Genomic DNA, 26,718 nt, shown 5'->3' with positions numbered 1-26,718 from the left:
CCAAAAGGGGGCGAGGCTGGAACTCAACACCTGCCTAGTGGTCCCTTTTCACGTCACAGACCGTGGACAGGAGATTGCAATACATATACTAGGTGCTTGGACACGTGCATAGAAGCTGCATGTGCGTGGGAGTGTTTTAATCCACTGAAGAAAGTATGCTGAGCTCACCTTTGCTCACCTCTGGGTTCTGCACGAACAAGTAACTGGAATTCCATGCAACTCATTAATGCACACATTCCTTTTTAATCACCTTGTCTATCTGTAGTTGTCATGCTGTTGTTTATTTTGTGCCGAGACAGTGCTTTTTAAAAGCAGAGAATGTGTGGTACTATGGCATGTTGTCATGCTAAATCAACCACACAGTGATAGATTTATTAAAACAGTTTGAAGTGAATATTTCAGTTTTAAACTTAAGTAACAACTATCTTTACTGATTCAATCTCATTACTATGTAAACCACTTAAAGAGCAGCTTGACTCACTCGATACCAAACATGCTCCTAGTGGACTCTTGTTGATCCTTCTTGCACCGCAGCATTTTTGTAGTACAATTGTTCTATTTTTTGTTCAGAGTTGCGCTGAAAGCTTTCTTAGAGAGGTTTACGCTTACATAAAACACATGACGGTTGTGATTTTATACAAATGTTTTATTTATTTAGAGTTTGCATTCATAAAAACACAATAATACAAAGACACGTGCACATATTCATTATTCGACTTTCCAGTTTTGGGAATTTCAACTTACTCCAGTTTTCTAAACATATGGTTTAAAGGAATACTGTAGTTCACCCAAAAGCTGAAAATATTTTTCTTTTTCTCATCAGATTTGGAGGAATGTAGCATTCACTTGCTGACCTATGCATCCTGAATGGGTGCCGTCAGAATAAGAGTCCAAACAGCTGGTAAAAACACCACAATAATCCACAGATAATCTTCAGCCAATGTATTATGAAGTCAAAAGCTGCATGTTTGCAAGAAACAAATCCATCTTTCAGGTTTTAATTTTTAAGATATCAAAATATCTGTTCATAATCCATTATAATGCTTCCTCAAGTGAAAAATCCATCTCCTGTTGTCCATCCAAATATTTGTTTAGAACTGTTTTTTGATTGTAAACAGTGCTTAATCAGTGCATATTTCTCTCCTTAATGATTTAGACAAGACGTTTTTTTTTAATGGAGAAAGCAATATCATGGATAGCTGGATCTAGCAGTTTAATGTTAAAAATGCTGTAATGATGGTTTTGTTTATTACAGAGATGCAGCTTTTTGTCATGTTGATTATTTGTGGATTACTGTGATGTTTTTATCAGCTGCTTGGACTCTCATCGCGACGGCACCCATTCACTAATGAGGATCCATTAGTGAGTAAATGATGTAATGCAACATTTCTCCAACTCTGTTTTGATGAAGAAACAAACTCATCTACATCTCAGGTGAGTATATTTTCATTTTCCTTATAAATTTATTTTTTTGCATTAAAATCCCACTTATCAGCATCAAACTTAAAGCAGCAATAAAATACATCTAGTTTTGTTTGCAACTCAGCAGAAGCATCAAAGCAAGTGTTGAACGTGGAAGTTTGGTCCTAAGAACTAATATGTTGATAATAAATAACAATGAACCAGATCATAAACTGACTTGCCTAAAAACAGCCATAAGCATATATAATCTCAGACTAAGCAGACTAAACTACTGCAGCACATGTGCGGCGTTAAGCAGAAAATCAGGCCCGTTTGCGCAGATGCACGTAAAGCGCTCCGCTGATGAGTAAAAGAGGCACACACACCCAGGCCAGAATGTAACAGTAGCCGAAATGACCCTTTTCCAGTACATAAGCATCTTGAAGAATCTCCCTCTTTTGAAAGGTGTAGATAAGAACTGCCGAAAACGCTGCAAAACCTGTGTAAATGAGGTGAAATTAAAAAGTGGCCAGCATACTGTATAGAGAGTGAGATTATGAAATGAACTTAGTTTACCTACCTAAATAAATACAAAGTTAAATAGTTTATATACCTGCAAAAAGTTGACACAGGCCAGTGAAGTAGAAAAGCCCTCCTTTGGACATGGTGAAGAGCTGTCCGAGGAACACCATGAAGGAGATGGAAGAGAGCACCACAGACAAGATCATGAGGGCCTGCACTGACTGCAGCCATTCTGAAAGATGAAGAAATACAAATATAAAGAGTTGCTTACTTTTAACAAATGATTATAGTTTGAAAAGACCGCCCCCATTATATTTGCCAAAAAAATGACCTTATGACCTTGGACCACAAAACCAGTCATAAGCAGCGGTATAGTGGTATATTTGTAGCAATAGCCAAAAATACATTGCATGGGTCAAAATCATCAACTTTTCTTATATGCCACAAATCATTAGGATATTAAGTAAAGATCATGTTCCATAAAGACATTTTGTATATTTCCTACTGTAAATATATTAAGGGGATATTTGAGATTTTGGGCTTTTTGGTTTTTATATAAAGTGTTTTTTCAGACTGGTGGAAGAAAGAAAACATCCAAAAGACACCATTAAGTGTTCTTTCATAGCACTTTATCTATTTGTGTCAATAGATTTCAATTACAATGCATATTCTTAAAGGCTGTTTTCTCAAAATGAGTTTTATTCTGCTACACTGAGCCATAAATCTCAATTTCAGTAACACTTACACACACCAAACTTTACATTTTGATTCTTGTCTATATCCTGAAGGTTTTTGCAGAGGGATTTGTTCATATATAATTTGCTTGATTATATACAACAATTGATTCCCTAAAAATCTGTGAAAAATATATCGTTTTCTGCCTGTTCTAAGTATTTTCTGAATTATGAAGTGACAAAATGAGATCCCCAAAATTCCTTCTGTAAAAACATTTGAAAAAAAAAAAAAAAAATCAACAAAAATTTTGAAACTGACATCATCTAGTGTTCAGAATTTTGTACTAGAAATGTATGCAAATTAGGGCATTTTTTTAGTAAATAATGCCTCATTTGCATATTAAAACCTAACATTTTAGAAAACTTGTAATACAAAAAATGTTTGCAATTATCAATGTAATCATTCAATTAAGTAAGGTGATAACTATTTGTTTTTTTACCCTATTCACCTGCAGTGTTTCGCCTTAAAACTTAATTTTTGATTAGTAATATGCATTGCTAAGATGTTCATTTGGACAACTTTAAAGGTGATTTTCTCAATATGTACAATTTTTTTTTGCACTCTCAGATTCCAGATTTTCAAATAGTTATATCTCGGCCAAATATTGTCCTATCCTAACAAACCATACATCAATAGAAAGCTTATTTATTATGATGTATACATTTTAATGCCAAAAAATGTACTCTTATGACTGGTTTTGTGGTCCAGGGTCACAAGTACTTGTTTCGTACTAATTTTGAGTGCTGATTCCAAAAAACATCACCTGTTTTGCTTGAGGATGTCACACTTTCTCAGAAATTATGATGCATTTCATAGCATTTTTGCTTTTGCAGCCATTTGTAAGCGGAAAAGCATTTTTCATTTTCACTTGTATGAATGATTCTGAAGACATTATTTTATGCCTAACGCTGATTTAAGTGAAATTATCCACCTTTTTCTTTCTGATAAGTGCATTTAAGCTGATACATATTAATATTTTTGCACCTTTCATTTCAAATCAGGTAATATGAGGCCTTTTTGGCAAATCAAAAAAATGCAAAAATAGCATCTCTGTGATGTGCAGTTGCTTGAATGGCAGTTAAACAACACGAAGAAAGTGATTTTAAACCAAAGTTTTGTAGACTCTAGACTCTGATAATTAAATCCAGTTATTATAATAATTCATGTATATCAATTTTTAGATGAAAAAATCTGAGATAAAATATGAGTGTCACCCACCGCTCTCGCTGGCAGAAGCACATAACCAGGTATCTGTGGCGTTTTCATAGGTGCACTTATACCAGAGATCTCTGTTTTCTATGTCTTCCCAAGACCACCAGGACTAGAAAAAGATAATATAAATAATGCAATTGAATAAGAAATACAATTTGTATAGCTTTTTTTAGATAACAGCTTCATAGGGCAGTACAAAAACAATGCAAAAGAAAGTATAAAAACAACAATTAAACAATAACAAAAGTGTATAGTTAAAGGAAAGTGTAAAAGATTTTTTAAATACCATTGCAGAAAAAAATGCAACTTAGAAACAAAGGATGTAATGAACTGAAGATGCTTTTTAAAAAGGTTTTAGCTTTACCTGATATATGCATTGAAAATATTTAGTACAAGACTTCAGCCTACAATTTTAAGTTGACATACAACTTGCAGAATCTGCAAAAATGTTAATTATTTTAGCAAAATAAGAGGGTTCATACAAAATGCATGTTATTTTTTATTTGGTAGTACTGACCTGAATAAGATATTTAACATAAAAGATGATTACATATAGTCCACAAAAGAAAAAAAACCTGAATGATCCACAGCTGTGTTTTTTTTTTTTTTGTTTAGTGATAGTTGTTCATGAGTCCCTTGTTTGTCCTGAACATTAAACTGCCTGCTGTTCTTCAGAAAAATCCTTCAGGTCCCACAAATTCTTTGGTTTTTCAGCATTTTTGTGTATTTGAACCCTTTCCAACAATGACTGTATGATTTTGAGATCCATCTTTTCACACTGAGGACAACTGAGGGACTCATATGCAACTATTACAGAAGGTTCAAACACTCACTGATGCTTCAGAAGGAAAAACAATGCATTAAGATCCAGGGGAAGAAAACTTTTTGAATTTGAAGATCAGGGTAAATTTTACTTATTTTGTCTCCTGGGGAACATGCAAGTATCTTCTGTAGTTTCTAAAAGCCAGTGCTAAATGAAAAAAAAAATATGACATTTAAGCAAAATAAGAAAAATGTACACATCTTCATTCCTTTCAAAAGTTTTCATTTTTTTTTTATCTTAATGCATTGTTTTTCCTTCTGAAGCATCAGTGAGCGTCTGAACCTCCTGTAATAGTTGCATATGAGTCCCTCAGTTGTCCTCAGTGTGAAAAGATGCATCTCAAAAGCATACAGTCATTGTTGGAAAGAGTTCAAATACATAAAAATGTTGAAAAACAAAGAATCTGTGGGACCTGAAGCATTTTTCTGAAGAACAGCAGACAGTTGAACTGTTCAGGACAAACAAGGGACTCATGAACAACTATCACTAAACTAAAACACAGCTGTGGATCATTCATGTAACAACACAGTATTCAGAATCAAGCATATGTAAACTTTTGAACAAGGTTATTATTGTTTCTTTTGGGCTATATGTAAACATATCTTATTCAGGTCAGTACTAAATAAAAACCAACATGCATTTTGTATGATCCCTCTTATTTAAGCATAATAATTAACATTTTGCAGATTCTGAGTTGACTTCAGCGTATTTATTGCAATAGCTATGGATAAGATACCTTTTACAGCAGAGTAGTGTTTGTGCAAGTGAATGACGACTAACCTTCTCCATGGTGGCAATGAAAAGCATGGCCAGGGTGACCAAATGCAGAACGGTCACAAACATCAACAGGAAGGCCATTTTGGTGGATCCTGCAGACAGAATGAAAGGTTCTCTGAGGAATCATTTGGGATTTAATCAGTGTGTCTGAAAAGCCTCTGATGCAGCCGACTGTGTAAACAGCGGTTTGCGTCTGATGTCCAGATTTGAATGAAACTAAACGAATAGAATGTAAGATCATCTGATGTGAATATGCATCCCATTCATACGGTTTAAACATTTTTAAAAAGTCTCTTATGCTCAACAATTTAATCAAAAATACAGTAAAAATACTAAATATTAATACAATTTGAAATAACTGTTTTGCTATTTGACTATATTTTAAATGTAATTTATTTCTGTGATGCAAAGCTGAATTTTCAGCACCATTACTCCTTTAGTGTCACATGATCCTTCAGAAATCATCATCTCAAGAAACATCTTTAAATAAAAACCAAACTTTTGAACAGAATAATGTATAGAGGGTCTCCAAAAAAGTTCATTTAGTTCATCGAAATGACGTAATTTGCTGGCAACGTCTTTTCCAGGGAAAAATGTCAGACTTACGTGTGAACTTTGATTCAAGCGCTGTAATAATACTTCACTTGCTTCATACCTATAAATGAGTTTTCACCTCACTGCTAGATGTTTTTCCATCATCACGTTTTCCAAGACGCAAAACGCGGCTATACCACAAACCTTCCACGACTTTTCCATCCACAAGTTACCAAAAACAAAACTTCCATTCATCAATAAGGACTGTGTGACGGATCCGGATAGGAACGGAAGATTGGGAATGACACAAGCAGATCCCGAGATTCCAAACCCTCTCCGTCACAACAGTGTGCAATGAAAATAACTCACGGTGCATGCGAGGATCTCTTTCCAAACCAGAGACCAAGAGGCCCTTTGTGGTGGCCGTAAGATTACGTATTTAGTCAACATTGCCCAGCTCTGCTTTTCATTAACTCTGCCCCCACCTCTCTATGTTTACATGCAGGAGCTTCTTGTTACATGTTCCTGGGACAGTTATTTTTCTTAAGACTTTACTAAGATGCACTGTAAACACAGAGCTGTATGATCTTACAACAATGTCTCAGTCTGTTCTGCTGCACTGCCTATCATATGAAATCAATTAAGAAATGTTGGCAGTTTTATGGGAATGATTACATAATCTTCTAGTCTATTTGGCTGCATCTTTTTTCTTTTTTAATCTAAGCATTGTACATACACTGCCACTCAAAAGTTTGAGATCAGTGAGATTTTTAATGGTTTTTAAAGACGTTTCTTATGCTCATCAAGGCTGCATTTATTTAACCAAAAAATACAGAAAAACTGTAATATTGTGAAATATTATTTTAATTTAAAATAACAGTTTTCTATGCGTATATATTTTAAAATGTAATTTATTCCTGTGACACAAAGCTACATTTTCAGCATCACTACATCATTACATTACATTAATATTTTTTGGAATCTGTGATACTTTTTTTTAGCATTCTTTGATCAATAAAAGGTTAAAAAGAACAGCATGCATTCAAAATAGAAACTTTTTCTAACAATATTCCCTACTGTTCAAAAGTTTGAGGTCTCTTTTCTTTTTTTTTTGAATGAAATAAATACTTTTATTCACCAAGGATGTGTTAAATTAATAAAAGGTGATGGACTCCTGAAAAAAGAAAAACAACTGTTTCCAATATTGAAAATTCTAATAATAAATCAACATATTGGAATGATTTCTGAAGGATCATGTGACACTTAAGACTGGAGTAACAGCTTTGAAAATTCAGCTTTGCATCACAGGAATAAATTATATTTTAAAGCATATTAAAATAAAAACAATTATTTTATTTTGTAATAACATTTTGCAAGATTACAGTATTTTACTGTATTTGTGATCAAATAAATGCAGCCTTGATGAACAAAAAACATTACAAGTCTTACTGATCCCAAACTTTTGAGCAGCACATGTATAAATAAAAGAAACAAGAAAATCTCAGAGAACATGGTAACAGGTTTATCACTTTTTGCATATTTCATAGGGTTCTTTTGAAATGAAAAGTTTCGGTTCTGTAGAGGAGCATTTAGTTGCATGCATTAATAAACTAAAAGTGAAGACCCTCTAGGTTCTTCATGCACAATTACAGCTTTCTGAAGAACTTTTAAACACTATAAAGGTTATTCAATGGCACACAAGGCTGTAAAACTAGTCTAAAACTATTACCTCTTGGAGTAGAAATATGTTTTGATGTTCAAAAAGTGAAAATGCAGCTTACCTTGTGTATTCGTCTTCTGAAAATCTTCTGAAACCTTTGGTCTGAAGTCCTGTGTTTTTCTCTGTGTCTCTAACTGGTCTCCTCCCCTCTCTTCTCCTCTTCTACCCTCCACACACACTCATTCTCTCCACAGACTCCCACGTCTGGGAAAAAACGGTCCAGAAAGGAATGCAAGCTCGGTTAGAGGAGGAGTTTCCTTCACAGCTCCAGAAAAACTCTGGGTTAGTTTCTACAAACTAAAAATGGGTTTGCGTCCACCCAAACCCAGAGAGAGTCAGTTACATAATTACACAACAGTCAATGCATTCATCTTCTGATATAGTAGATTCGGCAAATAAAAACAAATTGTGTAAATGTGTGTACAGTGTTGGGAAGGTTACTTTGGAAATGTAATGGGTTACACATTTCAAGTTACCCTATTTAAAATGTATGTAAGTAGTGTAACTACTTCATTTACTTTATTAAAGTAATGGGTTATGTTTTCATTTTAAGGTGTCTTTGTTACAGTGTAATTATACATTTAAGTATTGAGTAATGTTAATTAACTACAAGTACTTACTATATGGTTAGGGTTCGGTATAGGGTTACTTGCATGTACAGTAATTGTGCATAATTCATCATTATTATAATAGTAAGTACATGTAATGTGTAACATTTGAAACATTTGAAGCAGGCAGGGTTAACCTTACAGTAGTGACTACTGTCAGACTTTCAAAATCAATCATCACTTGAATTATGATTATAGTCATTTAACTTTAGGGCGCAGCCACCACAAAATCAGACTTTAGCACCTCTTTTTATTTTGAGATCGAACAGATTTAAAACCAGAAGTTGTAGTTTAATAGCTATGTTGCTGTTTTTTTTTTTTTTTTTCAAATAAAATTAAACAGTGGCATCTAACAATGCCTTGGAAACAACAGTTAATTTAAAAAAGCTTAACACAAACCTAAATAGAAAATAAAAAAGTGTCTAATTCTGTACTGTAGTGTCCAATAAGTGTCCTAAACTCTACATTTTACAGTTTGATGATTATATGCATGCCTTCTGTTCATGGATAGTCACATGCTCTATAGTTCAAGCATTTAGAAAACTCCTACATGGAGCAATCTGGACGATTATTTCCTGTTGGAGGAAACATAGACCACCCAGAGAAACATCAGTTCACACCCGTAAATCCCCCAGAGGAGCGTTTCAATCTTTTCGCTCCAAAAACGAATCTTTCTGTTTACCAAAATGAACTATTTTTATCTAGTACGGTTCATTCAAATAGTTTTAGTTCCTATAATATAGGAAAATTCTATGATTCTCAGGAAAAAAAAGGTAAATACGCCGTCACTGGAGTGATACCTTTCCAATAGTTACATTTTTATAGCTTTTGGGTACTAATATATAGATTTTAGGAACTAAAATGTACCCTTATGGTACTAATATGGACCATATAGTTACAAAGTTTTTTTTTTTTTAAAGGTCCCCTGTGACAGCTTATGTACCTTTTTTTTCCTGAGTATGAGGAAAAAGAAAAATCCTTCAGGTCCCGCAAATTATTTGGTTTTACAGCATTTTTGTGTATTTGAACCCTTTCCAACATTCCTGATTTTTTTTTTTAGATCCATCTTTTCACACACAGGACAACTGAGGGACTCATATGCAACTCACGGAAGGTTCAAACACTTACTCATGCTCCAGAAGGAAACGAGAGCCAGGGGGGTAGCTTCTGAAGGGCAGTACTAAATGAAAAAAAAAAAAGATATTTAGGCAAAATAAGAAAAATGTACACATCTCCATTCTGTTCAAAAGTTTTCACCCCCCGACTCTACGCATTGTTTTTCCTTCTGGAGCATCAGTGAGTGTTTGAACCTTCTGTAATAGTTGCATTTGAGTCCCTCAGTTGTCCTCAATGTGAAAATATGGATCTCAAAATCAGTCATTGCTGGAAAGGGTTCAAATATACAAAAATGCTGAGAATTTGTGGGACCTAAATGATTTTTCTGAAGAACAGCAGGCAGTTTAACTGTTCAGGACAAACAAGGGACTCATGGACAACTATCACAAAAACAAAACAAAAACAGTGGTGGATCATTCAGGTAATAACGGAGTAGGCCTATTAAGAATCGAGTGTGCAAACTTTTGAAAAGGGTCACTATTATTTTCTCTTGTCGACTATATAAACATCTTTTATGATAAATATCTTATTCAGGTTTGTACTAAATAAAAAATGACATGCATTTTATATCAGTGTTAACACTTAACGACTGATTAAAAGACTAAAATGTAATGGAATGTTTATCATCTCAAAGAAATATACTTTAAATCACCTTATTAAAGTGCAAAAGGCTCCCTTCTCGTGTATTGTGCCATATATAGGCTACTTGTTATGGAACCGCGTTTCTTATGGGGTTTGTGGGGTTCTTTTGCAGGACGTCCCACACAGACACTCACACAATACAGACAGCCTGGGCGCTGATGAACATGAATTTCGCGCAAAATTCTGAAAAATACATAAGGTGATACATTATAACATCCGTTTCTAGGCGAAACTGAACGGTTAGAACTTCTATTAGACAGCGACAGTTACATAAAAGAAAGCGGTTTGTTTTGAAGTTTGGAACTCGGGAACGCGCGTTTCTTAGAACAACAGATAGAACAATAACTAATAGGCTTAAGTAATTACATGGTTCTGTACGTGAAGAGATGTGCACAGCACAGGTAAGATCTGTTTTTAAACAACTTTACGTGGCAAATCGCTCATTTCACTGATTTCCTCAAATGGAACACATTACAATTCGAGTGTGGTAAACACCACAGGTTCTATAAATATACCTCGTACCATTTTGTTCGTCATTCGCGTAATTTGTTTTGCTAAAAGCAAAAGCAACACAAAGTTGGAATGTTTTCATTCTAGAAAACCGCTAAGACGTTTCAAGGGGGGAAAAGGATGTGCGCATGTGCGCTACCGAACTGCAACAACAGCTGTCAAAAGATGTTTAAACAACATGAGCAGATCACGTGTTTGGTGTGAACAACATCTAAAACACACCAAACAGATAGATAGATAGATAGATAGATAGATAGATAGATAGATAGATAGATAGATAGATAGACAGATAGACAGATATATGTATATGTATGCATGTTCATCTCCTTATCTGTTTGGGATGGACAGATGTTGCAGGACATGGATCAGCGGCTGCAGGAGGAAGGGTTGGACTCCTCGGCCTCCAATGGTGAGCGTATGTCTCTGCTGTGGCAGCTTTACAGGAGCAGTGAAAGTACTGTGAGATCCCTCAACCAGCAGATCCAAGATCTCCAGAAGGAACGTTTCGCTGAGATTGAAAAGGTGGGGAAAGTTACTTTTAAAAGTAATGCATTACAATATTGAGTTACTCCCTAAAAAAGGAGCTAGTTACGTTACTTAGTTACTTTTTATGGAAAGTAATGCGTTACGTTACTTTTGCGTTAGATTTTAAATCTGGGCAGGGCTTGCTTGTTTGTTTTTAATATCAAAAAGTTCTGTTTTTGGCAAATGTAAAAGCCTTTTCACCCCAAAAGCCTGACTTTTTCACGTCAGTACAGTAGACCGAAGAAGAAAAGATGTCAACTCTTCAGCAATAAAAAAGGGAAACAAATGTTAGATTGATCTTGAGTAATTTTTGCTTATTAGTCTGGATGAATTGAATCATCGAAGGCCAACAGCAAAGACATCGGTTAATAAAACGGGATTAAATACATAAAGGATATTTGTGTTATTTAACATTTAATTATGTCAGGTTTGCGTTGAATTTCACTGTTTTTATTCATTTTGATAAATACTGTATCTGTTTTTTTTTAGTGAGTGAGATGAATTAATGCATGTTCACATTTATTTTAGAACTAAAGTAACATTTTACTCACAATTTCTCTTAACATGAGGACAGGAGAGGTTTTAATCAATAAATGGAGGGAAAAAGTAACTCGCATTACTTGTTTGAAAAAGTAACTATTTTCTTGTTAATTGAAAAGTAATGCATTACTTTACTAGTTACTTGGAAAAAGTAATATTATTACACAACTTGCGTTACTTGTAATGCATTACCCCCAACACTAAAGGTGAGCGTGGCTACTGTAGAACACAAAAGGAGATGTTGAGATGGATGAAACCTCTGTTTCGTTTGTTGTCAGTTCCAGCAATATGTCACTCACATTAAGAGTCTCACAAAGACCCGAGACTCTGTGGCTTTACATCTCGAGCAAGAAAACAAAACACTCCATGCTGCTCTGGATGACATCCACCGACAAAAAGGTGCATTTCTGTCTCTTCTCTCTTCTATCAGAATTGCTCTTCATAATGCATGACACTTGAATTTACGTTTACAGAGGCACAGAGGAGCGAAATCTCTGAGATGTTGCTTCAGGAAGGTCTGGCTGATATTATTCCCATCAGCCTGAGTGAACAGGTGGCTTACCTCCTCGCAGACAGAGCCTCCCTGCTGGAGAAAATACAAAGTCAGGAGAACGTGGATGGGAAGATCACAGAGGATCCTGATGTCCATAAGGACGATTGTAGAGGGAATGTGGTCAAAGTAAGAGAATCAGTCAGAAACCAGACACATGTTTTTGAACAGTAAGATTTTTAATGTTTTTAAATAAGTCTCTTCTGCATTTATTGGATCTGAAGTACAGCAAAAAATGTGAAATTTTTAATATTTAAAAGAACTGTTTTCTAATTGAATATATTTTCAAATGTAATTTACTCCTGTGATTTCAAAGCTGATTTTTTTAAGCATCATTACTCCAGTCACATGATCCTTTAGAAATCATTCTAACATTCTGATTTGTTCAAAAACATTTTTTATGTTGAAAACAGCAGAGTAGAATTTTCTTTGATGAATAGAAGTTCAGAAGAACAGCATTTATCTAACATAGAATTATTTCCTAACATTATAAATGTCTTTATCATCACTTTCGATCAATTTAATGCATCCTTGCTAAAAACAAGAAGTATTGATTTCTATCATTTCTTTCCCATTTTTTTTTTAAATGGTATAGTTTATAATGTTACAAAAGCTTTTTATTTCAGATAAATGCTGATCTTTGGATCTTTCTATTCATCAAAGAATCTTAAAAGATGTACTCAGTTGTTTTAAATAATAATAATAATTAAAAATGTTTCTTGAACAGCAAATCAGCATATTAGAATAATTTCTGAAGAATCATGTGACACTGAAGATTGGAGTAGCGATGCTAAAAATTTAGCTTTGCCTTTGATCACAGGAATAAATTTCATTTGAAAATATATTCAAATAGAAAAGTTATTTCAAATAGTAAAAATATTTAAAAATTGTACTGTTTTTGCTGTACTTTGGATCAAATAAATACAGGCTTGAGCTGAAGAAACTTCTTAAAAAACGTTAAAAATCATACTGTTCAAAAACTTTTGACTGGTAGTGTATCTTAATATGATCATGTCTTATAGTCGCATTTAGCAGATTAGAGATGAAAGATAATATAGATTATATTCTGTAATAATAATACAAGCAATCAAGCAGGCCTTCTTATTTTCTTTAAGTTCAAAACTGATTAGAAACTTAATAAAAATACCTTCTTGTCTTTCCACAAGGTGGCACCACCACACATTCAGAGCCCTTGGAAGAGGCTTCTAGGACTCAAAAAGGCTGCTCAGAGTAAACAGAAATTACTGCCTGTATGTTTATAACAATTAACCTAATGCATGTCATTGAAATGCACAACAAAAAGCAAGAGGAGAAAAGTATCACGTCTCATTTTAACTTACACAAGGACCACTTTTACTAACCTTTGAATTTTTTTTCTCTTGCGAATGTTTCGTTTTCCAAGCATGCAAGTTGAGGACTTCTTAAAGCAGCATGCTTCCTGTCATGCACAATGCTTACAAAGCATGCATTGGTTCATGAAACACAAAAGTTTCTGTGTTTGTAGCAGGCAGTTGATCTGCAGTGCAGTGGGGACGACAAGCTGAAGGAACGGACCTTGCAGGAGCTGGAGCGAGATGTAGAAGAGGCCTCTGCTCGACTCTCCATGGCCCACAAAGAGATCCGCAGACTCACGGATGAGCTGGAGTCAGCTCACCTGACCCAAAAAGCTTATGGTAACTCACTTCATTGGTCTTACATTTGGGATGAGAAGTTGGGAGACACTCATGCCCAAACTGAGATCAGAATCGTGCTTATGTCTTAGAACCAGAGCTTCAAGAGGCTCAAATGGAAGTTGAGCACCTCCGACATGAAGTGGAGAAACTGAAACGTTGTGGTATAGTATAGACAACCTCTCAGCAGAACTTACCTATATGACTTTATTGTAGTAAGATGGAAGATTTTTTTCTTTTTAGAAGTTGCTGAATTGCGAAAAACTAAAGAGATGAACGAGAAACAGGAAGAAGAGTTGTGCCACCTTAGGGAGACTGTGAAGAGGCTACAGGCACAGCATATGCATTTGTTTGAAATGGTGAGATAATCAACAATTGTTTTTGAAATGTGTTCTAAAAAGGTGTTAAAAGAAGTCGAAAAAATAGTCAAAGAAGTTGAAGTCAAAGAAAAAATTGAAGAAGCCTAAGTAGAAGAAAACGTCGAAGAAGCAGAACTGAAAGAAGTTGAAGCAGAATTTAAAAAAGTCAAAAGAGGCAGAAGTCAAATAAAAAGTCGAAAAAGTCAAAGAAGCAGTAGAAGGATAAATTTTAAAAGCCAAATTCCAAAAAGTTGAAAAAGCAGAAGTCAAAAAAGCTGAAGAAGCAGTGGTCGAAGAAAAAGTCAAAGAAACAGAATTAAAAAAGTCGAAGAAGGCTAAGTAGAAGAAAAAAGACAAAAAAGCAGAAGTCAAAGAAGCAGAAGTTGAAGAAAAAGTCAAAGAAACAGAATTTAAAAAGTTGAAGAAGCAGTGTCGAAGTTGGAAGAAAAAGTCAAAGAAGTCGAAGAAGGCTAAGTAGGAGAAAAAGACGAATAAGCAGAAGTTGAAAAAGTCAAAGCAGCAGCGGTCAAAAAACGTCAAAGAAACAAAGATTCTTCAAAGAAAAAGGGGAAAAAAAGTCAAAGAAGTGGAAAAAAGTCAAAGAAGGCTAATTAGAAGAAAAAGACGAAACAGCAGAAGTCAAAGAAAAAGTCAAAGAACCCGAAGTAGAAGAAAAAGTTGAAGTAAAAGTAGAAGAAAAAGACTGAAAATATTGAATAAGTTGAAGAAAAAGTCAAAGTCGAAGTCAAAAAAGCTGAAAAAGCAGAACTTGAAGACGTCAAAGAAGCAGAAGTCGAAAAAAGTCAAAGAACCTGAAGTAAAAGAAAAAGTCGAAGCAGAAGCCAAAGAAAAAGTCGGAGAAACAGAGGTCGAAGAAAAAAGACGGAACAAGAAAATAAAATAAAATAATTCTAGAAAAGAGCTGTTCAAATGTTTGAGGTCATAAGATTAAAAATAACAAATTTTAAAGGAACTTTTATTTAGCAAGGATCGCAAATCTGCATATTAGACCGATTTCTGAGGGAACATGTGACACTGAAGACTGGAGTAATTATGCTGAAAATTCAGCTTTGCATCAAATAAATAAATTACATTTTGCAATATATTAAAATATAAAACAGTTATTTTAAATGGTAATAATATTTCACAATATTAGTTTTGCTGTTTTTTTAATCAAATCAATGGGACTTCTTTCAAAAATATTAACTAATTGCACCAACCCCAAGCTTTTGAACAGTTATGTATATTATGACAAGTTTGCATCCCTAAATACCAATCAGTCAATTTATCTATGTATATAAACACTATTAATATTTTTTTACTCTAACAGAAAGAAGCCCCTGACAGCACTGTCAATCCATCCAAAGGCAAAAAGCCACAGGAAGAGGATATCCATAAACGGTTTGGCCTCAGTTTGACTGCATATCATTTAAAGCTGATAAAAATATTCATACTAAGGGACCTTAAATATATTTAATTTGACATGAACAAACACAGATAAGAAAACTTGTTCTTTCAATCATTTAGCTAAGAAATCATTGAAAATTGACCATTAAACTGACTTTTCAAAAATCAACAATTCTAAACATAAACAAGCTCAAACTGTTCCTACAGGTGTCTGGACGAGATGCAGGGGAGGTTACACATGCTGCAAGATCTGACGCAGGTCACGCTGAAGCTGCGGATGGACTTTGAGACGGAGGCCGACCTGCGCAGAAGGGCAGCGGATGAATGTGAAGAGCAGAAGAGGAAGAGGACGGAGGCGGAGAAGTTAGTCCGGGACTTCCAGAACCTCTGCGAGAAGCAGGCAGACGATTACAGAAACACAGTCGGCAGCCTTCAGGAGGAGGTGAGGACTATGACGATATACAAAAAAGCAAAGTGCAAAGTTATATGATGTAGCAAATGCATTGATGCGTGTCTTTACAGATCAGAGAGTTAATAAGTAAGGTACGAGAGCTCGAGACACAGGATGTGGAAAGACAATGCGACAAACACCTGAAGCAGGTAAGCAAAGCCATTTTACTCCTATTGGAAAGTTGATTTGGTCATTAGTAATGCTAAGGGACTAAATGACTGACTTTAATAGGTGTCATCTCTGGAGGATGAAGTTTGTCAGCTGAAGTTTGTCCTTCAGGAAGAGCAGCAGAAGAACAGGCAGCTGTCCGTGACCATGCAGACAGAAATTGACCAGGCCAAAGCTTTGGTCCAGGTGAAGGACATAAGGTTTCCAAAATGGGAGTTTGTAAAAACTTTAGGGTTTAAAAAAAAAAAAATCAAGGTTAAATTAACACAAATAAACATGGCTGCTTACTTTAAAGGAGACATGTTTTGAAAAGCTGACATTTTCCTTGTTTAAGTGCTATAATCGGTATAGGTGAAGGAAAAATTGATTCACATATGAATCGTGATTGAGTCTTCTAGTGATTTGCATCAATTTACAAAAATTTCAAAAATCACTTTTCTACTCAATGTAAATAAAAGCATTGTGTTTTCAAAACAGCAACAGCAATGGAGGTGGAAAAACAAATACATTCCTACCTCACTTTTAGCAAGTGCAAGTGTTTGAAAAATGTGATATTAATTACTGATCTTTTGTTGTTATGGGAAGTATTTCGGAAAGGAATGGAAAACGAACAATGCGTTCTTTCACTGTAAAAAGTTTTCACCAGATTCAACTTAAAAACCTAAGTTCAGCAGCTGCCTTAAGTTTTTAAGTTAAATCAGCTTAAAACTACAAGTCATTTTAACTTATGACAATAAAAATGAGTTGATATAACTTGTGAGTTTAAATGACTTAAGTTGATTTAACTTAAAATTTTAATGCAGCTGCTAAACTTAAGTTTTTAAGTTGAAACTGGTGAAAACTTTTTACAGTGTTGGAGCCACTAAAGGGACATGTTTAGCTGCGTTAGATGACTGATAGGATGATGGCAAAAGATTTGCAGATTCTGAGCACCACTGACAAACATCTAATCTTGTATAATGTGTGGTAATTAGGCCTACCGCCGCTCTGTGAATCTTGAAAGTGAAAGTAAAATGCATAATAACAATTCTCTAATGTGAGCAATTTGTGTACAGTAAAACTACCCAACGATATAATTGTGAGAAAAAGCATTTAAATAGATTTTATATATAACAAGCCACTTAGATTTTGCTCCTCTGTGACATAAAAAGGGGACCTTATTATAATATTACCGCCCCTTCAAGGAGTAGTTCACTTCCAGAACAAAAATGTTCAGATAATGTACTCACCCCCTTGTTATCCAAGATCTTTCTTTCTTCAGTCGTAAAAAAAAAAATGTTTTTTGAGGAAAACATTTCAGGATTTCTCTCCATATAATGGACTTCTATGGTGCCCAAGAGTTTGAACTTCCAAAATGCAGTTTAAATGCAGCTTCAAAGAGCTCTAAATGATCCCAGCCATGGAAGAAGGGTCTTATCTAGTAAAACGATCATTATTTTCTATAAAAAAAAAAAAAAAAAAATTATATATATATATACACACTTTTTTTAACCTCAAATGCTGCATGACAGTTAGGGAACTACAAAAAACTCCCAACTTCAAAAACGTCCTACATTGCTGTTTTACCTTTTGTTTGTAAAGGGCAATTGACCTTCTTTGCATGTTCACTTTGTAAACAATGGATTGGTACTTCTGTAGCAATGTAGGATGATTTTGAAGTTAGAGGAGAAAATGAGATGGGAGTTTTTTGACATTCCTTTAACCGGAATACACAGAGTTCACACAGAGCTAGACAAGCCTAGGTTTTTGAGGTTATGAGTATAGAAATTGTACATCATTTCGCTATATAAGACCCTTCTTCCTCAGCTGGGATCATTTAGAGCCCTTTGAAGCTGTTTTCAAACTGCATTTTGGAAGTTCAAACTCGGGGGCACCATAGAAGTCCACTATATGGAGAGAAATCCTGAAATGTTTTCCTCAAAAACAATTTCTTTACGACTGAAGAAAGAAGGACATGAACATCTTGGATGACAAGGGGGTGAGTACGTTATCCGTAAATTTTTGTTCTGGAAGTGAACTGCTCCTTTAATCTGCATGTTTCCACCACTGATCTATATAATGACTGGATTGCTCATTGCGTTCTAAAATGCCGTTAGGCAGTGAAGCCACCGGAAGTGTTCGATCCGCCATCTTACTATTCCCTACCGGCAGAGTGCGCCATTGATTTCGCATGTAAACCACTGACCTAAAATCACCCGATTTGAAGCGTTTCATTCACACATCATTAGTTTTTAGGATATGTGTATGTAAATAAATTATACTTAAGATGTTATCTGGAATGTTTATGGTCTTTTCGGGCTGGATATGCGATATATATTGAAATCGTTTAGGTGGGTGTGTCAGCTGCGCACTTGCAGACACAGGTGAGTTAACTGAACCAAAAGGAAAATATATTTATTTATGTACCCAATTATGCAGGAAATTATAAACAAAACCGTGTATATGGTGTTACTAGCCTATCTGAAATTGTTTCGATTGTACAATATTGCTCTTGTACTATAAATTAAAATCTTTGAAATAAAGCTTAATGTCTTTAAGTAGTCAGCGCGGTATGGTGCTTATATTTTTAATGAGCAGCATCTATTTCAGTCTCTTCAAATCACCAAATTCTGTAATGATTTACTAATATTACCGTTTCCATGTGAGTAAAATGCTGCGTATATATGTTGAATTAATTATTAATTTAACGAACAAATCATTACCTGCTTCAAAATTAATACTGTTATTAACGAATATATAATAATATAACATATAATAAACGAATTAATAACAAAAGTATTGTTGAAACTTGCAGTTAGCCTACTGTACGAATAAATACAACAAAATGACATAAACAGTGAATAACTTTACTAAGATGAATTAAGGTGTTCATTCAGATTTATGAGCACATTTTCTTTTGTAAACATATGTTGAACACCCGATGTTTATGCTTATCTGATGTACATGACTGTAATGTAGGCTTTATGAACGTACATTTTTAATAAGCAGAGGGAATTCCCGACAATAAACAAATAACCGTTTACATGCTTAGGACGTTTGCGTTGTAAAATTGCACAGTGAGACTTCAGATATAAAAACGCTGACTTGTTATGTGATGTTTTCTCAATGAAATCGTATAATCTCCTATTCATTCAATGGAATGTATGCGAATAGTAGGGAATACTAATATGGCGGCGCGGTGGCTTCACTTTTATGACGTCATGAGCAATCCAGTTCTCTATTATAGATCAGTGGTTTCCACCTACGTTTTGCAAGCGACAACAGTGTACCGTTCTAACGCCATTGCAAAAGTTTGAGCAAAGCATGCTAACTGTTCTGCTGTTGGCTTTAAAACACATGATTTTAGTGCGATAGCCATGATAATCAAAACCAAACAGATGTTTTTTGACAGCATATAAAATATAAGCTGTAAAGGCAGAGCTCTATTCTGGAAAAAGGGGGCTGGGAGCAAAACCTCATTTGCATTTAAAGAGGCACGCATGAAAACAGTGTGTTTCTGCTTCCACTCAAAATAGGCATTTTCATAAAAATAGAATAATTGGTCTGTAGAGTATTTTGAGCTGTAACTTCACAAACACCTGGGGACACCTGAGACTTATATTATATCTTGAATATTTCATTTTGCATAATTGGTCTCCTTTAAATCTCAGGTGGTACTTCAAGTAAATCTTTTATGGGTTAGGCTGACAAAAAGTTTGAGAATCCCTGCTCTGACCTAATAAATGACCACACATCTTCTCACTTTCACATCAGTCACAGGATGTCCAGCTTCAGCGGGATGCAGACGAGCAGCAGAGGATGTTTGAGGAGCTGCAGGACATCCAGAACATCCTCGTCACCACCAAACAAGAGCTACTGTCCCAGACGAGAAATAACGCACAACTGCAAAACAACATCACTGACGCTGAGCAGGAAAACCTCAAGGTATCTGATTGCAATATCAACAGATTGCAATATTAAGTACTGATATAACTTGTGCACTAATTCAAATTTGTATTTGTTTGCTGTATGAGAAGCTCCAACAAAACACTGAAGACTTGAGGAACAGACTAACCAGCAGTCAACAGGAGACTGATTCTTTGAGGACTGAACTTCAGCTAGCTTTAGTTAGCATGGATTCTGAGAGGAGGTACAGAAATTCAGGGTTATTATAATTAATGGAAACCATTAAAAAAACATTTAAGGCAACATTTATTGTTTTCATTTAGTTTAACTTGATGTATAAAAATTAATCAAACATATACAGACATACATAAAAAAAACTAATACAAAGACAAAATACTCAACATTATTAAATAACTAAACTGAAAACCTAAATACACAGCCATTCCAAAGTTTGGAATCAATAAGATCTAAGATTTTATGTTTTCTAAAGAAGGCTTTTCTGCTCATCAAGGCTGCATTTATTTGATTAAAAATACAGAAAATAAATGTAAAATTGTGAAATAATATTGCAATTTAAAATAATGGTTTTCTGTTTTAATACACTTTAAAATAGAATTTATTTCTGTTTTGCAAAGCTGAATTTTCAGCATCATTACTACAGTATTCAGTGTCAAACGATCCTTCAGAAATCATTCTAATATGATGAATTATTATCAATGTTGTAAACAGTTGTGATGCTTAATGTTTTTTAGGATTCTATGAAGGATTGATGAATACAACATTAAAATGACAAGCATTTATTCAAAATAGAATCAGCAAGGATGTGTTAAATTGATTAAAAAAAAGTGATAGTAAAGACTTAAATTGTTAGAAAAGATTTCTATTTTGAAAAAAATGCTGTTCTTTTTAACTTTTTATTCAGCAAAGAATCCTGAAAAAAAATGATCGGTTTCTAGAAGCACAACTGTTTCAAACATTGATAATAAATCAGTATATTAGAGTGATTTCTGAAGGATCGTGTGACACTGAAGACTGGAGTAATGATGCTGAAAATTCAGCTTTGCATCACAGGAATAAATTCTATTTTAAAGTATATTAAAATAGAAAACTATTTTAAATTGCAAAAATATTTCATATTACTACTTTTTTCATCAAATAAAGAGAAAAAAAAGAGACTTCTTTAAAAAAACATTCAAAGTCTTACTGATTCCAAACTTTTTAACAGACAAAAAAAATAAAATCTCAGTGATACTAAAATAACACTGCTGAGAGTTCCAAACATTAAAGAATTTAAAATTTTCAATTGCACAATTTTAAAATGTTCAGTGATACAAAGTAACAAGTTTGTAAGAGATTCTTCATTATTTCCTCTATTTTTTCCAGTAAATACAATGACAAGCGAATCCACTACAAAAACAAGCTGAGCAGGGCCAGAGGGGTTTACCTGCGAGAGATGGGGTGGCGTGACGAGAAAATAAAAGACCTGGAGAAAGAGATTTTGATTCTGAGGAAACAGGAGGAAAAGGTACAGTAACGTGGCAGACTGGGTAAAAAAGGTTGAAAATGGTGTCACCTTTAAATGAGGATGCTTGTTCCTCATCAGACCTCACACATGATGAACATGGTCACGTCTGAAAATGAAAGTCTGCTTCAGAAGAACAGAAATCTGCTTTTACAGCTGCACGACTTCGAAGAGGCACAGAAAAATGCATTGGACGTAATTTCCACCATGAAGATGAGGTACATTTAGTTGCATATGTACATTATAATACAAAAGTTCGGGGTCAGTATAAGGAAACAAATGCTGTTATTCATTAGAAGTGATAGTAAAGACATTTATAATTTGTTTCTTTCAAATAAATGCTGTTCTTTTGATTTCTGAAGGATCATGTGACACTGAAGACTGGAGTAATGATGCTAAAAATTCAGCTTTGCATCAGAAATAAATGATATTTTAACACATTCAAATAGAAAACAGACATTTTAAATTAGAATAATATTTCAGTATTTTTGATCAAATAAATGCACCTTTTGCAAGCATAAAAAAAATAGTACTGACCCCAAAATTTGCACTAGTTTTCTGTTTTCAACCCATCCATCAATCAAAACTGCATTTCTTGTTGAACTTCCTCAGGATAAATTTGCTTGAAGAAGAAAATACTCAGCTGTTGCAGACAACAGCACAAATGTCGGAGCACATCGAATGCCTGACGATATTAGCAGAGACCAACTGTGATGTAAGTAAGCCTTAAACAAGTACATTCATTTATACACTACCAGTCAAAAGATTTAGAATATTTTTTTTAAAGAAGTCAACAAGCCTGCATTTATTTGATCCATAGTACAATCCATAGTACATAGTATTTTTACTATTTTAAATAACTGTTTTCTATTTGAATATATTTTAAAATCTAATTTATTCCTGTGATTTCAAAGCTGGATTTTTAGCAGCATTACTCCTGTCACATGATCCTTCAGAAATCATTCTGATATTCTGATTTGCTGTTCAAAAAACATTTATTATTATTATTATGTTGAAAACAGATGAGTAGAATTTTTTTCAGGTTTCTTTGATGAATAGAAAGTTCAGAAGAACATCATTTATCTGAAATTGAAATCTTTTGTAACATTATAAATCTTTATCATCACTTTTGATCAATTTAAAGCATCCTTGCTAAATAAAAGTATTAAATTCTATCATTTCTTCCCTAAATGAGTGTGTAATGTTACAAAAGCCTTTTATTTCAGATAAATGCTGATCTTTGGATCTTTCTATTCATTAAAGAATCCTGAAAAAAATTACACAACTATTTTAAATATTAACAGTTATGATAATAAAAATGTTTCTTGAACAGCAAATCAGCATATTAGAATGATTTCTGAAGACTGGAGTAATAATGCTAAAAATTCAGCTTTGAAATCACAGGAATAAATTACACTTTAAAATATATTCAAATAGGAAACTTATTTTAAATAGTAAAAATATTTCAAAATTGTACTGTTTTGCTGTACTTTAAATCAAATAAATGCAGACTAAAAACATGAAAAATCTTACTGTTCAAAAACTTTTGACCATAGTGTATTTATATCTATTTTAGGTTATGTATGTTCATTCTAACGATCGCTGTTCACATTTTACCACAGGAAGTCACTGTCGAAAGTCGTGTCATAGAGGGTGAAGACCAAACCACTCTTCCTACATAAATATCTAAATTTATTTTCAGTGTAAATTATGTTTGTAAACACAAATATTTCTAAATAAAGACCTCATTCCATTTTTTGTCGATGTAATCTTAAAAAACCTTTCCTTTCCCTCCTGTGAAAACATAATTAACATAATGACAGGGCAGTAAGTCAATAACAAGTCTGAAAACGCTCCCTTATGTGCTAGTCCAGACTCTCGCAAAGGTCCAAGCCCCCTCCACCAACACCAAACCAGAAATGTGTTGCTTTTAACTCTGGATATCATTATAATAGATAGAATTTAGCATTATTTATTATATTATTAGTCGTTTTTACACAAAAGACAAAAAAAAAAACAGGTGGAAAAGTTGAAGGCTTACCTGAAACTATATGTGCAGGATTTTACAAACAGGCAGAAGTTCTCTTCTTTGGTTTACTTAGCAAAATGCAAAACATCTTAATTTAAAGGGACAGTTCACCCAAAAATGTGCTGAAAATGTACTCACCCTCAGTCAATCCATCTCCAAGATATACACAAGTTTGTTTCTTCATTAGAAGAGATTTGAAGAAATGTAGCATTACGTTACTTGCTCACCAACAGATCCTCTGGAGTGAATGGGTGCCGTCAAAATAAGAGACCAAACAGCTGATAAAAACATCACAATAATTCACAAGTAATCCATGAGTTTAGAACTGATTCAGGGTTTTTTTTTTTGTAAACAGCGCTTGATCTGTGCAGATTTTTCTCCAGATTCAGACTTTTCTTTATCACTGGAGAAAGCGTTATTATGTATAGAGGTCACATATTTCATCTGAAGTTAAAAGCATTTTAAGGTTTTCACTTCGCAACTGATGGACTGGAGTGGTGTGGATTATTGTGAGGTTTTTATCAGCTGTTTGGACTCTCATTCTGACGGCACCCATTCACTCCAGAGGATCCATTGGTGAGCAAGTGATGTAAAGCTACATTTCTCCAAATCTGATGAAGAAACAAACTCAGTTACAATTTGGATAACCTGAGGGTGAGTACATTTTCAGGAAATTTTCATTTTTTGGTAAAGTATAAAGTAGGGGTGGGCGATATGGCAAAAAATATATCACGATTAAAATAAATAAATAAATAAATAAAAAATTCACGATTTTATCATGATTCTTTGTCAGTTGGTTTTACTATTTTTCAAGTTGTCTGATCAGAACAGTCAAACTAATTTCTCTATCATAAAACCAAAGCCTTACATCGTAACAAAATATAAAAGAAAAAGAATGGCAGATGTTTAGGCTAAATTCATCTTTAAAATCTTTGTTATTAAAAAATAAGAACAAAGATAGACATAATATACAAACACAACCAATTTTCAGGTACAGTAGGTGCATTTGAAAGAGATTTGGAACACCATCAGAGTCATTTTTTGGTAAACTGTCCCTTTAATAACAATCGGCAGCATGTTTAGTTCTGTCTCTTTAAGAGCTGCGCGCATCTAATACCTATAGGCGCGCGTCCGTTTTTCTCTCAGCTGTTTATTTTAACTTTAGACATAACCAACTGCGTTTATATGTAATCTTTTTGTGGTTTTAACAGTATTAGCGAATCAGACGCGAAAGATAGCTCAGTCCAGTAATCAGGCGATGTTTGACAGGCTTTTAGCGCGCGCGCGCGCTTCAGGTACGCGCATGGCAGAACAGCGCGCCGAGGCTTTAAATACTACACGATTTCTTTTTAAAGCAGATCATGGAGACATTTTAATCGCCATAGCGCACACCCCTAGTATAATCCTATAATAAGCACACAGACGGATACAGAATTGTCTCATTTATTTATTTGCTTACTTTTACAAAGTCCGTTCCCTCTCCGTGTCTTGACTTTGCGTGTAGCAGCCAAGGCAAATCGTATAGAGTACCACAATTCAAGACAGTTAAAAAGGTATATTTTATAATAACTAGACATGTAGTCATTTTTATATAAACTGGTTAACACTTAAGTACTGTATAGTTTATTTACAGCATGTTCATGCTAGGAAATAAAATTACATAAAAGTAACGTTACTGAGTACACAAGTAAACACCAATATGGTATAAAATATATAGAAAATGTGATGGTAAACAACTAGTGATAAAATGGTTAAGGCTTAAAATGTGTAAAATTAACATGTTAGTCGTTAATAGTTCAACATGATAATAAGTATAAACATGTATAATAAGCCAAGGAGGTATTCTAGACATCGATACAGCTACACAAATCTCATGGGCAACTCTACAGCTTCTTTTTTCCCCAATATTGTTCTCGCCTGTGGAAAATTCTTTCAAGAACATGTCCAGGTCATATGTTTTGTCCCAGTAATACAAGGAAAAAAAATGCTAAATTATATTTTACACAAACGAAAATGAAAATTTTTGATGACAATTATAAAAAAAGTAATGTGTTTTTAAAAAAAGTCTCTTCTACCTGCATTTATTTGATCCAAAGTACAGAAAAAAACGGTAAAATTCTGAAATATTTTTACTATTTAAAATAGCCATTTTCTATTTGAATATATTTTAAAACGTATTTATTCCTGCGATTTCAAAACTAAATTTTTTGCATCACTGCTCCAGTCACACAAACCTTCAGAAATCACTGTAATATTATGATTTGCAGCTCAAAAAACATTATTACGTTGAAAACAGTAGAATTTTTTTGTTTCTTTGATAAATAGAAAGTTCAAAAGAACAGCACTTATCTGAAATAGAAATCTTTTGTAACATTATAAATGAATTTATCAATTTTGATTATTTTAAATAAAAATATTAATTTCTATAATTTATTTTCCAAAAAATAAATGAATTAAAAAAATTAGACTTCAAGCTTTTGAATGCTATAGTGTATAATGTTACAAAAGCTTTTTATTTTAGATAAATGCTGATCTTTGGATCTTTAACGAATCCTTACACAATGTACTCGACCGTTTTAAATATTGACAATAATAATAAAAACGTTTCTTGATCAGCAAATCAGCATGTTAGAATGATTTCTGAAGGATCATGTGACACTGAAGACTGGAGTAATGAGTAAAATTTTAAAATGGTGATTTGATCACAGGTATAAATTACATTTTAAAATATATTCTAATAGAAAACTGTTATTTTAAAAAGTAAAACTATTTAAAAATTTGACTTTTTGCTGTATTTTGGAACAAATAAATGCAGGCTTGGTGAGCAAAAAACCATTAAAAATCTTACTGTTCAAAAACTTTTGACTGGTAGTGTATATAAATATAAAAATCAGATTACTGTAGAGTAATACAGTAATAAAAGTATTAATACTAATATTAAAATAACAAATTAAGAAATTTATACAATTTATGAGACACTTTTCAATTTAAATACTAAGGGACAAGATGAAA

General features: G+C 33.8%; 2 protein-coding genes across 3 annotated transcripts; one reads left to right on the top strand and one right to left on the bottom strand.

The window, feature by feature from the left end:
- Positions 1–645: 645 nt before the first annotated feature.
- Positions 646–7,896, bottom strand: emp3a (epithelial membrane protein 3a (MAM blood group)). The gene is made up of 5 exons (XM_073826097.1): positions 7,786–7,896; positions 5,474–5,562; positions 3,877–3,979; positions 2,015–2,155; positions 646–1,900 (listed from the first exon to the last, which is right to left on the bottom strand). Exons 2-5 carry the CDS (start codon positions 5,549–5,551, stop codon positions 1,725–1,727), a joined length of 498 nt encoding a protein of 165 aa, XP_073682198.1. The 5' UTR covers positions 5,552–5,562; positions 7,786–7,896; the 3' UTR covers positions 646–1,724.
- A 2,332-nt stretch (positions 7,897–10,228) lies between these two features.
- LOC141294183 (uncharacterized) lies at positions 10,229–23,430 on the top strand. 2 transcript variants are annotated; one of them, XM_073826271.1, is made up of 18 exons: positions 10,229–10,491; positions 10,949–11,122; positions 11,944–12,064; positions 12,139–12,344; positions 13,382–13,465; positions 13,720–13,888; positions 13,978–14,049; positions 14,129–14,244; positions 15,575–15,645; positions 15,859–16,093; positions 16,174–16,251; positions 16,334–16,456; positions 20,024–20,194; positions 20,287–20,399; positions 21,539–21,680; positions 21,759–21,895; positions 22,290–22,392; positions 23,300–23,430. In XM_073826271.1, exons 1-18 carry the CDS (start codon positions 10,477–10,479, stop codon positions 23,357–23,359), a joined length of 2,190 nt encoding a protein of 729 aa, XP_073682372.1. In that variant the 5' UTR covers positions 10,229–10,476; the 3' UTR covers positions 23,360–23,430. The 2 variants fall into 2 exon arrangements, with proteins under 2 accessions (XP_073682372.1, XP_073682371.1); XM_073826270.1 differs by lacking the exon at positions 10,229–10,491 and having other exon boundaries at positions 10,834–11,122.
- The last annotated feature ends 3,288 nt before the right edge of the window (positions 23,431–26,718 follow it).

The sequence above is a fragment of the Garra rufa genome, chromosome 20 (genome assembly GCF_049309525.1).
Source record: "Garra rufa chromosome 20, GarRuf1.0, whole genome shotgun sequence".
In the NCBI taxonomy this organism is placed as follows: domain Eukaryota; kingdom Metazoa; phylum Chordata; class Actinopteri; order Cypriniformes; family Cyprinidae; genus Garra; species Garra rufa.
The sequence above is the reverse complement of the archived record's forward strand: the minus strand, read 5'-3'. Positions and strand labels throughout refer to the sequence as shown.